Source organism: Mollisia scopiformis (assembly GCF_001500285.1).
Source record: "Mollisia scopiformis unplaced genomic scaffold LY89scaffold_20, whole genome shotgun sequence".
Classification (NCBI taxonomy): Eukaryota; Fungi; Ascomycota; class Leotiomycetes; order Helotiales; family Mollisiaceae; genus Mollisia; species Mollisia scopiformis.
In genome coordinates, this window is record NW_017263600.1 from 988,017 (window position 1) to 1,000,244 (window position 12,228).

Consider the following 12,228-nt stretch of genomic DNA (forward strand, 5'->3'; position numbering starts at 1 on the left):
TAAGGCTGAGTGTGGATATCTTTTCCCACTACCGTCTGATTAGCAAGATGAGTCGAGACTAGGGTAAGAGTTGCTTGCAACTTACCAACAATGTATTCTTGATATCTTCAAGTGTTTTCTGAATGTATGGTTGTGTCTCCAGGCGCTCCGGAACCTTTCACGAATTCGAAGAGAACATAGAGCAGCCGCATGTCTAAATTAATATGCTGGTAGATTTCGCACAACCTTTCATCAACACAGAGTCCACCGCTTGGAATCTGTCGTCCCGCTCTTGGGTTACACGAATATTTGTAGTCAAGGGTCTCTATCCTCCATTCGTGGTCATACCTCCCGCCTCTGACCGAGTTGAGAAAGAGGCGTTAATATTTTATTCCCGCATTCCTAGGCAGACCATGAAAAAGGGCAGCGGCGGGGCGACCTTGGTTCTAGCGAGAGCTTCATTATAGCGAGCAAATCCGGGAAACCCGTAAAGAGCCTCAGCTGAGGCTGTGAAGGGCGAGTCGTTCCCTCTTCAAGGGTTTGCAGCCAACCATTCCATTATCAACCAGACGGGACGAGATATCAAACGTGGAAGTGAAACATAACGGGGAATGCATTGGATTCATAGTAGCGCCGGCTCATCTGACACACAGTGCGGAGCTCCCGACCTTTCGAAAGACATCACATCGAACAGCTCGATTGCTTCCCTCATGGCTCGATGGTGAATCAATAAGAAGGCTCTCGAGACCGCCATGAAATAGGCCACGAGTTCCACTCACCCCTGCTCACAGTCAGAAAAGGAATCTGGAAGGGCACTGGAAATGCACCGATATTTTCGAAAGGATTTGCTTACCAGCAACGAGGCTCCGACAGCGACGGAATCCGAGAAGGGACTCTCGACACTCTCATTTCGAATCCAATGGTACCATCATTGCACTTGCACATAGTTATGAAAGAGCGCTTTCCAGAGTCAAACGCAAGTGTCGGGAATTGAAAGATTTCCACAAATCTTGCGCATTTCTAAACTCGTTTTATTCGATCGTCCAGAAACCTCTGGCACAGAAAATTTTGGAGTGCTCGCGCTCAGTCGACAGTTTCCTAAGATAGTCAATCATAGGCTTAAGGAAGGAACGAAAGCAACGAGCAACACGACCGACTATCAAAACGAACTTTCATTTTCCTGCGAGCGCCGCGATTCTAGCAATACCAATTTGAAAGTTTCTTGATACTGTTACAATCTCCATTTTATAACGTCGACTGTTCAACAAGGCGGCCACTCACGATGCTTCGCAAGGCGATTGGTTTCGCATCTCAGAGCCTCTTATGTTTACTATTTGGATGCCTTGCATTGCAGCTGCATTTACATCATTATCTGAGCATCGATATCAATTTTCTACCACCAATTGAGCATCATTGGCTGGACGCGCAGCCAGCGCAGTCAGCGCATTACCAATCTTTCGCGCAATTTGCTCTCCAACGATTTTGCACAATCCTCAGTAGTCTAAAGTTTCTCTCCATGTTCACAATCAAAGATACTCATTATTTTAATGTTCGCAGGGTATTTCGGTGCAGTCTATTCGTGTCCAATTTGCCGTATTGTGGTGAGTCTGATCACAGCCTTGCATTGTCACTGTATCTACGTCGAGTGTTGCCTTCAGTGCCGTGATGATTAAGAGCGCCAGCGCATCAAATGAATGCGCGCGCCCTCCACACCATATGCAACGCAACTGACATGGTGTGATATTTCTCCTCCCACTCACCATTCATGAGCAACAGCGTACTTGTCAAAATTTTGTGGACATTTCTTAATTGGCAAGGCTTGAGTTCTAATGGATGAATAGATTATTCTCGGAGACTACTCTCTAGGTAGAATTTAGTCGAAGCAGTAACTAAGATTATGATAGTTTCAGAGTCACAGACTAGGTGGAAATGCAGGTAAATTCAGAGCATTTCGAACATCTCACGCTCTATAGTTTACTTCTGACATTAAGTATAGCTTAAGACCGAGTACGTCTGAGTTGTTTGGTTCGTGAATGGATGTTCCGTCGACGTGGGGTTTAGCAATCAACTTCCGGCAGTCTCTCATAGGGTAATCCAAATTTGCTTGTGCGGGGTTCCACCCAACGGATGTTTGGATACTTCCAGTGATGGGTTGTACCGCATATCGACTACATGAAGGGTGAGGCTCTGGCAATGATGCTTCAGTAAGACAACAGAGCGCCCCTAGAAAATGGGGAACTCTTGCACTTTGACACGATACGAAGACAGACCTCCAATCTACAGTATTTCGCTTCGTCAAATACTATTATAGCTTGATTGTGCCTGTGCATCTCCTGCCGAGTAGACATTGCCTACAGAGATAAGGAGGAATGTCGTATTATTCTGAAAGCATACTTCCTCTTAATCAGGGATCACCCGTTCCTTCAAGTCCTTCTGTTTCGGGCTCTGCTGTCACAGCAGTTGAATCTATTGCGCAATCTACATCATCTCGGTGCCAGAAATCATCTCACTGCAGTCAGATCTTCGAACGCGATGCCGATGACAATCCAGTGAATGACCTCACCAACCCCTGTCACGGTTGGCCTCAACTTGTGAAGTTGATGGTCGAAAGTCCTGGCTTGGAATCATTTCAGACCTTCAGAGATCTCAACATCAAAAGCTTGCTTTACTATCAAGCCGAGCTCGTAACTTTGAAGAAACAGCTGCACGTCCTCGAGTGGGATGACCACAAAACGGGGACTTTCCGAAATGCAGGGGAACTGTGCGCGAATGTACGATTTCTTCTACAGTCCGAGTACTCAACAGATCCAGAAGCATCAAGGCAGATCAAAAAGATGAAAGAAATTCGTCGAGTCCTGAAGGAATACAGTAAGATTTCTAACAATCGCCATGCTGACTCATGCTAATTTTTCAAAGATGAAGCATTGTTGCAGTATGCGAAGCTCAATCAGCTTCCAGCAGCCGACGAGTTCAACGTCAACGGTCTCCGCACATGGATGGGTGAACATGGCTTAGGAGACTACACTGTGCAAGGCCCAGGCCATGAAAGTTGGGGAGATCCAAGTGCAGCCGATCCTCTCAAGAAGAAATTCTGGGCACATCTCGTACAATTGTTACGAAGCATAACCATCTTCTGGGCAGAAAGACCTGAGGAGAAGCTAATGAAACTGCATCCGGAACTCATAGTTCCTCGGCAGAAGAAAGAGATCGATGGTTTCACCCAATGGATCGCGAACGACTGGATTCCCTTCTGGCACAGTCTCAAGAGCAAATTCGCAGCACCACAAGTACTTCCAACGGAGAAGGATAGAAGCTATTCCCCAAGTACGTCTACCACAACGACTCTTGTACAGAGAATGTCAGCAAAGATTCGATTGTGGTTTCCGTCAGAAGATTCAAGTCTGGAACCCAAAGATGCATCCGAAAGCAAGCCAACGCTTCAAGTTTACCAGATGAGTCGTATGAGACGCTTCACCACCTTCTTCTCAACTGTTGTGGCTTGTCTCTTACCGACTGTCGCTATCGCTGTCCTCTCTACTATCCACAGCCAAGCTAAACTTATCGGGTACATCGCACTGTTTACTGCGATATTTGCCATGGGATTGATGGGTCTCACCGGCTCTGGGACACCGAGAACAGAGATCTTCACTGCGACTGCTGCGTACGTTTCTTCCAAGCCATCGACCATCGTCAAGATGCTAATGCGCAACAGGTTCTCGGCAGTTTTGGTTGTTTTCGTACAAAATCAGCAAAGTGTCCCTGGCGAAATGCAGCAGCCGGCGCAGCTGGGAGGTTGATAAAGCTGGTTGCTTGCGGATGATGTTCGTTGCAGAAGTTTCCTTTGAGGGCTAGGGAAATTTGGTCGTCTCCGTATCTTAGGTTACTTTGCTTGGGAAATACTATGTTCAAGTCAACTATGTAGGTATTTCTATTATGGTAGACTATAGTAGTTACGAATCTTCTTTCATCCACACCCAAGCGGCTCACCACTGTACAAGTGTGTTTCGGTTATCTCATTGTAAACCATTTACTTTCCTATCCATGTTCAACAGATCAGGTGCTCACCCATCCCATCACAAGCTCGGCCACGACGAGTTCCCCACAACCGGACTCGTAAACGCCCGATTCAGCTTCCTCAAAGGCAACTCTCTACTGAACTCAGTAGGGGACTCTACCGGTACGCCCGCCTGCTTATCATCGATGTCCAAGCCCGGTTTCTCTCCTTCTCCTGGCATGACCACATCAACCCGGAGATCAGGATCTTTGGAATATACTCTCAGCCCGACCACGCAAACGGCATTCCAGGGACTAACAATATCTTCATCATCATCTCTGAAAGGATGCTGCTCTTCGGGCCGCTGAGTAGGCCGAGGAGGGTCGTAGAATAGGCGTTGATACTCTTCGTCTGGGCCAAAGCTGTTCACGGAATCGGTATCGCTATGGTATTCAGAGGATGCCTCGGAAAACTCGTCTTGGAAATAATCGTCTCTTTCTTGGTAGTGTGGACGGAGTTCTTGTTGTGTCGGGTGGTCCAGCTTGGCATGCTCTGCCATTGGGTGGTTGTTGTTGGCGGCAGGTGGCTGCATTTCCGCTGGCTCTTCTACCAACTCCACCTTCTCAGTGATAGATGGAAGGGCTACCTCTGGCTTCTGTACTAATGGGATGTTCTGCAAATGAGAAATTGGGATTGTGCTTGGGATCTGGGCAGCAGCGCCATCCGAACTGGCTATTCGCATGGCAGGCAAAGTAGATGCGCGAGTCGGTTTAAGACCAGGCTGATCTGACTGTCTCCGTCGGCGCAGATTAGCGTTTGCAGCTGGTGGAGGCCACTGAGATTTATCCTTCTCAGTCTTCTCGAGCTTCGGTGGTGGGGTATCAAATGGCCGAGCCTCAACCATACCCCTTTTTTCCATGAACTTCCTGATGTGTCTTTTCTTCTCCTCGTGCCTCTTCTTCCAAGCCTTTCGTCTCTCCTCCCCCTTCCTCTTTTGGATCTGTGCTTCCATCATACTAGCACCTTTCGAATGAGCCATGTTGTACGATAATCCAACTTGGGAGAACTTTTCGCGGTATTTGTCGGTCTTGTCGCGGCACATCTTCTCCACCACTTCCTCTACGGAATATGCCTTCTGGTTGCGTTCCGCAACGACTTTCACAACAACAGAATACGTTCCATCTTGCAGATCAGGCAGTTCTGCCACCACACTACGGAACATGATAGAGTTCCCGTGGCTACGGGCAATATAGTCATCTCCACCTAGGTTGTCTGAAGAATGCAGTCGGAAATTCAATTTGAAGAAGTATTGACCTTCGAGGCCTCGGAAATAGCGGTCATCCAGCTGTGACAGTACTATTACAACGTGGCCATCGGAAGCTGGAGGCTTCTTGAATGTGAATTGGAAGGTTTCGTGATAGCTGGCGCTCCAGGGAGCTTCGATGCTGGTCCATTGTTGTGCAATTCTCCATTCTGGCTCCAAGAAGAGATGAGTTCGGTCAATGACTTCGTACTTTCTCAGAAAGTCTTCATAGGAGATCCACTGAGTGACGTTAGCCTCGTACTTTCATTTCAATATGGAGCTCTGTGCTGCCGCTCTTCACGAGCCGAGAAAGTTTCACTTTAGCTTCCTAAACATCGGTCTTGTCCGTAGGCCAGAGTAAAGTTTGGAAACATCGACAAGAAAGTTAAGAGGCTTACAAAGACGCTGTCAATTCCCTGTTGGTGATTGAGTTCTTTGAGAGTTTCTGGCGTCCACTCTTTCGACCCATCGCTCCAAGCTCCTTGCCAAGATCCATGCTTTGACGTGCCCCAAGGATTGCTGCTTGAGTCAGATTGTTGCGTGTTCAGTGAGAACAAAAAGGACATTGATTCATACCGAAGTTTCAACAATCGAACTTGTCTAGAGCTACCATCTTTGTCTTGCAGATCGATTTCTCTGGCTTCCATGATGGTGTAAGAGTGTAATTCTTCAATACCCTGTCTCTTCCAATCTTGATGAATTGCGTCCAGCACTCCAGTTGCGCAGCTAAACAAGTACTTCTTCTTGACATTTCTCAGGTCATCGTTCCAGAATTCGTCTTCGTTCAAGATATCAGATGTTAGCAGTTCCATTGTCACTCCACCTGTGAGGTCTTCAAGACCTTCTCTATGATTCACAACTTGTTAGCCTCCGGAGTAACGATAAATTCAAGACAGATGAGAGCTGAAATATACATACCCCGGCCATCCACCGTTCATCGAGTAGTAATCACCATGAGCTTTAGCATATGCTTTCTCGAGTAGTGGAAGCCATGTCTCATTTTCATTTCGACAATGGCAACCCCACAGAGCCTTGGAGCCTGTTTGGTGAAGTTTCAAGTGCTCTTTCTCCTTGTCCTCAAGCTCGCTCTTCTCAAGGACATACCTCTCGATTGAAAAGCCCCCATATTCAGTTTGGGAGTCCCAATCGGCGGTTGATAGATACAGGTTGTCATCAATGATGGATGGTATCCATTCGCCATCTGTTATAAAATTATTTTGAGCCCTTGTCTGCGAACAGCTGTTACAAACCTCTGTAAAATACAAAGCCATAGACACCAATTTCTATAATTTGCAGGTCAATATCAGTTTTCCAAGCAGGTCTTCAGACATACTTTCATCTTTTGCTACACAAATGCGGCCGATCATCTCCGGCATTGTGGCTAAAGCAATTAAGGAAGCCATAAGCCAACAGTTCCCGATTTTCCCTTGGATGATATCCGCTATTTTCTTGGTTAGTGATGGACAATTATTATGGTTTAGTGCTTACCAGAAGAAGCTGTATCTGGTGAGAATGTCTTCTTGCGTTTGTCGAAGATTTTCTGCCAGATTCCCCGTGGTCAGCTGTTGTCGTCGCTCAAATAATCTTGCAGTCCAAAACTCACATCCACACGCTTTACGGATTTAGGTAGTTGTGCATTGGGCCGAGTATCGGGACCATCATCAATGATCCACTTTGTAGGCTCATCCAATGTACCAAGACAAATTCCCCTCCTCGACTTGAGATCCAGGTCGATGTCAAAGTGAGGATCGCGGTATCTCTGATTGACTCTTTGATGCTCCTTGACAATTTTGGTTACCTTTTGCTTACAAATCGTAGCCGCCTCCTCGAAGTTTGCAGCTACCAGTTGTCCTTGTTCTGGAGGCACCGATGCTTGTTGATGGTCTGCTCTGTCGGCATCTGAGATTGGCAATACTGTCGTAGCGGCGCTGAAGATTTTGACGCTGGAGCGGGCCCATGATTTGTCAATAGCATCTTGAGGTGGAATCCACGGCTGTGGTCTCGCACGAATACGTCTCACCCGAATAGGCTTCTCTTCAAGCCGCCTGATCAGCGTTTCTTTCGTTTCGTGAACATTGGGGTCGCTGCTGTCGGGGCCGATTTCAGAAGACATTCGTGTTTCGACTTCTGATAGTAATATTATGTTTTGAGGAGTGATATATCTCACGAGTTTTGATTGAAAGAAGAGTCAAGCGGTTGTTAAATTGTGTTCAGTTTTTCTTTTTCTAGGTGTCTTCAGCTTTTGCCACCTAACGGCCTTGGCCCGATCTCTTGCATATTAGCGGCTCCATTGATCCAGCCACCCATCTCGCTTACGGTACCGTAAATGGATATTTACAGCCCCCAAAGTGATAGGAGCAGAGCGCCAAGTGAAGAAAATGCTGTACGAGATACGAGACTTGATTGGTTTAACTCGGGAAAGAAAAATATTTTCTGCAGTGGGTGATTACCCTTCTTTTGAGTCTGATAATGGAGTGTTCTGCCTAATATTTGGTCCACTCAGAAAGGTCGGATCCAAAAAAATTACAGGACCCAAGACCAAAAAGTCTGACTCTAAAATTGAGTGTTGATACACATATTCATATATTATGACTCTGACAAAAGGAGCTACCCAGAAGAACATATTGAACTTGTATCTTATGGCCAAGCAATCCACACTGTCAGAATTAAAAAAGCAAGCGAGTATGGTACATGAGAGTCGATTGCAAGCTGAACAAGTCAGAGTGAGACTTTCTCTTGAAATTCCTAACCTTAACTTTCCGAAATCTTCGCTTGTCCGAGGATAAATTGTGAGCAAATAGATTTTATTAATATGCTAAGCAAAGTTTGATCTGGAATGGAACGATTCCGTATATTCGCGGTCAAAGAAAACAAAATGAGACATGGAGAGGGAAAAGGGATGAGCATGGAACCAGGTGGAGCATTGGGCCCATTACCTTTTTTTATGCATGAAGAAAACTTTAACTCTGAGATCAGTGAGTCTGTAAAGCAACAAATGTGGCTCGAGACTTACATTGCGACTACCTGTACTTAGCAGGATCAGACAATCGAGTCATGTGAATGATTTCCTTTCCCCCTTTTCCTAAGCGAAGATATGATCACTAGAGACATGAGATTTCTAAGCCTCTCTATACCAAACTGCAACTCTCTGCTACAGCAGATGGCAATCGAGGTCATGCATAGTCAGTTTTGGACGGTTTCTGCAGAGTCTCACCTCCTAGCGGTGCACGTGTTGAGAGGGCACGTGCCTCGTCTTCACTCACCTTCCGTGCCGCGCAGTCTTACAGTCACATAGTTGGATTGAGTTCTGATCTCACAGAGGGACGGGAGGGATGTATGTGCGGTGACTGTGCATCTGCTATATGAGGACAGCAGATGTCAAGTCAGCAATTGGGTGCATCCACTTTTATATGACATTTTAGGTCTAGTTCAGGGGTCGTCTAGTTTCGCGCGCCCAATATATCTTCACCTCAGCTTCTCCGCTTCCATCTTTGCAATATACTTGTTTCCCTTGAATTCAGTGCTCCTCTTTCACAACAACGATAGTTAGGTGATAGTTTGAGGCGAATGAAACTGCGGAACTATCTACAGACAGTCTATACGACCCAAACATGCCTAGTGTCATACCTAGGGCCTCGGCACATGACGTTTGCAGGAGCTTTCTGGGTTTGATTTTCCATTCTCTTTTTGCTGTTCTTGATTGCCTCCTCCGAGTAGGCTGAAATAGCTCATGTGACAGTCTTCTCCACCTCAATTTTCAGGAGAGTCAGGAGACCGATCGCTGCTGTATTAGCCAACTAGCTGTCAGCTGCCAATCCGTGTGCTTTCACCCTTCCGCTGTCACACCTCTTCATGCATTTTAATTGTCAAGTTTCCTCCTCAATCTGAGGTGCTTAGCCTGACGACCGCGTCCCGGCTTACTCGGCGTGGATCTCTTGAAAAGTCCCAGTCTTTTTCCATTGTACCAACGTAACCAACCAACATTTGTCAAGTTCCGAATATATTCCCTGCCACTATTACTCGCTCCAAAGTGTATACATGATAGTTCACTCGAATGTGCAGACGCCAGATCAGCATATTTATGTTAAGCTCATCCCTTCTAGTTGGAACGGCGTACGTCTGTTACATTTTCAGATTTAGACCAACGAAGTGGATTCTCAGAGCTATTATGCAGGACAAAGAAAACTTCCGAGATATTTTATGGTGTGGAGAACGTGATTTTATCCTTCTTGGATAATCGTGCAATTAAACATCCGGCCAAATAGCCGGTGGTAGAGGCACCTCCTGCCGAGGCCTTGAAACGCTGGTTCAAAGCTCACGTGAATATCACTCGCCTGCTTCCCAGGATATATTCCAAGGATGTTTCGTGAGCATATATAGGCGTGTAAAGTCGTCCTGCCAAGTGTCAATATCTCTCTGTACTCCTTCGCTTCCCGAAATTTTACTTCACAACACCGAAATCATGGCTATTTTTTCAAAGCTTCTCTTACTTTCCTTGACTGTGGCTGGATCACTGGCCTCTCCTGTCGAAATCAAGAGAGACGGTGTTGACATCTTAGAGCGAAACTCGGACTACAACGTCATTGAGCCAGACTTTGAGTTGGGTGCTCACAGTGTCGTCAAACGCACGGATCCAAATTACTCTCAGAACTACATAGCGAGTGGCGCAAACGTCCAGTTCTCTCCCAATGGCAATTCCTTTTCCGTCAAATTCAACACGCAGTCAGATTTCGTTGTTGGCCGTGGATGGAAAACCGGAGACAATACGTGCGTATAACCTGCTTGTCTTCGTTTCCTAACTGACCTCTATCTCAGTCCTATCCACTTCAGTGGAAGCGCCTCTTTCACCAGCGGTGTAGGCCTCCTCTCTGTCTACGGATGGTCCACCAGCCCTCTAGTTGAGTACTACATTATCGAGGATTCTAAAAACCCTCCTCAGCAAGGCACTATCAAAGGCACCTTCACCAGCGACAACGGAACCTACACAGTCTGGGAACATCAGCAAGTCAACCAGCCTTCCATTCAAGGCACTAGTACCTTCAACCAATACTTGTCTATTCGATCCGATGGACGTAGCAACGGGACAGTGACGCTGCAGAATCATTTCGATGAATGGGCCAAGTACGGAATGAAGCTGGGTTCACTGAACTACCAAACCATCTCTGTCGAGAGCTGGGGTGGGGCTGGCAGCGTGAGTCAAACAGTCACCAAGTCCTAGAGAGGAGGATGGAGCTTGATATCGCGAAGATTTATATCTTCGATGTTGGCGTAAGCGTCAGGAGAAGTGTGGATGGAATGTTTTGTACAGGAGTGGTCGAACTTCTTCTCGACCACACTGTCTTTCTTGTCAATACTTTTGTTGATGTGCTTGTAAATATTCTTCAATTTCATAAGTATCCTTCAAGACTGAAACTTTTGCAGGGTAAATCTCCTTCTTTTTGTACTCCTTGTCATGCTTCAGACGAAGCTCTATTCCCATTAACTACTATGGCATGATATTACTGTTTTGAACACGGCACTTTTTGTTCTGATTATTTTCCTCTCACTAAGTAGTAGAATTTAATTGTCCCATGAACAAGTTCGCTTCGGTTTCCACGCTCAATAGCATCACGTGGGGTTATCACTCGAAGATGATGCAATCGAGGGAGTTATCCTCGTTATATATTAAAGGAGCAAACCGTTGAAGAGTTTTTAATATAAGAAGATTCCAGGAGACATGCACCCCACAATCAGTGCTTACGAGCCCAGCGTCGTAGGTTTGTGCGCTTAGGGGCATTTTACACCCAAATCAAAAAATGAATTCTTTGCGATCGTATTTATTATTTAACAGAAAGTTTAATTGATTATTTTTATTCTTTGGCTATGAATATGAATTGTTTACTAATATCTACTAATCTGCAATTTGCGACTGTTTCGAGAGACTTTAAGTTTTCAAAGCCTATAAGCGAATTCGAGAAGCCTGAAAATGCTAGAAATTTGCCCTGAAGCGCACAGACCTACCACGGTGGGCTCGTTAGGATAAATTAACACTAGCTCTAAAAGCCGAAGAGGGTCTTTTATCCAAATTTGCCAAGCCCTTTTGCCTTTCCCGGCAATCGAATCCCTGACTTAATCATTTGATTATGAGAAGAGACTATGCGCACCAATACCGGTGTCCCACTCATAGTAGAGATCAAACTGTTTGCCTTATTATTTGGCGTCTGAGGCTTGACCAGGCCTGGGATCGACAAGTTACGGGGATCTGGATCACAGGGCAGAACAAAACGTAAAGCGGATTCTTGCCCGCACACCTGTTTAATAATTATGCCATCACGACCTGGTATATGGCGATGGATGAAAGCGTGTGCATTTCGTTTCAGGTGAAAAGGCGCGACACCCTTCCCCGCTAACAAAAGTTTGCCTTGCCTAAATGGCACTCGCTCTTTGACATCATTTTTCTCCCACACGCTTCTCCTGTGCATGAGACTTTGGTTTCCGAGCTGGCACAATAGATATCTCTGCACAGCTGGATTTATTGGGAATAGTGATATAAATATACACATGTGCGTTGACTGTGGATGCAGTGGTTGCAGCTCTAACCTGTGAAAGCCCCACAACCATCTTCTCGGATATTGAGAATCGCCGCTGTCCAACTTTCGACATTGGAAATATCAAGAACCCATACAGCTGTCCTCATAGAATCCGCAATCAGGGGTGGTTGTCCATGTCAATGGAGTCATTGCACTAAATGCCTCGCTTAAACCCCTATCTCCTCGCTAACATACTTCGAAATGGTGCTCAAGGTGGGGTGACATCTGAGCTGGAGACGAGCACATCTTGAGAGTTATGTATCTGATAGATATCCAGCTTCTCTAGTCTCCTAATGTCTCAACAAAAAAAATGAATGCAGAAATGTTGAATATCAGACAATGTGCCTTCTAACTGGACTGAAGCGGAGAATTCGAAGTCAAAT

The 12,228-nt window shown here is 45.9% G+C and overlaps 4 protein-coding genes across 4 annotated transcripts; 2 read left to right on the top strand and 2 right to left on the bottom strand.

The window, feature by feature from the left end:
• Positions 1-2,029: 2,029 nt before the first annotated feature.
• Positions 2,030-3,888, top strand: LY89DRAFT_199624 (uncharacterized protein). Its single transcript, XM_018205776.1, has 3 exons — positions 2,030-2,847; positions 2,896-3,640; positions 3,692-3,888. Exons 1-3 carry the CDS (start codon positions 2,349-2,351, stop codon positions 3,774-3,776), a joined length of 1,329 nt encoding a protein of 442 aa, XP_018067395.1. The 5' UTR covers positions 2,030-2,348; the 3' UTR covers positions 3,777-3,888.
• Positions 3,889-3,941: 53 nt separating this feature from the next.
• Positions 3,942-7,481, bottom strand: LY89DRAFT_199479 (cysteine proteinase). Its single transcript, XM_018205775.1, has 8 exons — positions 6,880-7,481; positions 6,765-6,816; positions 6,610-6,717; positions 6,527-6,559; positions 6,195-6,477; positions 5,853-6,122; positions 5,675-5,795; positions 3,942-5,516 (listed from the first exon to the last, which is right to left on the bottom strand). Exons 1-8 carry the CDS (start codon positions 7,387-7,389, stop codon positions 4,053-4,055), a joined length of 2,841 nt encoding a protein of 946 aa, XP_018067396.1. The 5' UTR covers positions 7,390-7,481; the 3' UTR covers positions 3,942-4,052.
• Positions 7,482-9,738: 2,257 nt separating this feature from the next.
• On the top strand, positions 9,739-10,555 carry LY89DRAFT_756372 (endo beta-1,4-xylanase; the record flags this gene model as incomplete). The annotated part of the gene is made up of 2 exons (XM_018221374.1): positions 9,739-10,043; positions 10,092-10,555. 2 exons carry the CDS (start codon positions 9,739-9,741, stop codon positions 10,492-10,494), a joined length of 708 nt encoding a protein of 235 aa, XP_018067397.1. The 3' UTR covers positions 10,495-10,555.
• A 777-nt stretch (positions 10,556-11,332) lies between these two features.
• Positions 11,333-12,091, bottom strand: LY89DRAFT_673142 (uncharacterized protein; the record flags this gene model as incomplete). The annotated part of the gene is made up of 2 exons (XM_018213338.1): positions 11,333-11,755; positions 12,041-12,091. 2 exons carry the CDS (start codon positions 12,089-12,091, stop codon positions 11,333-11,335), a joined length of 474 nt encoding a protein of 157 aa, XP_018067398.1.
• Between the last annotated feature and the right edge of the window lie 137 nt (positions 12,092-12,228).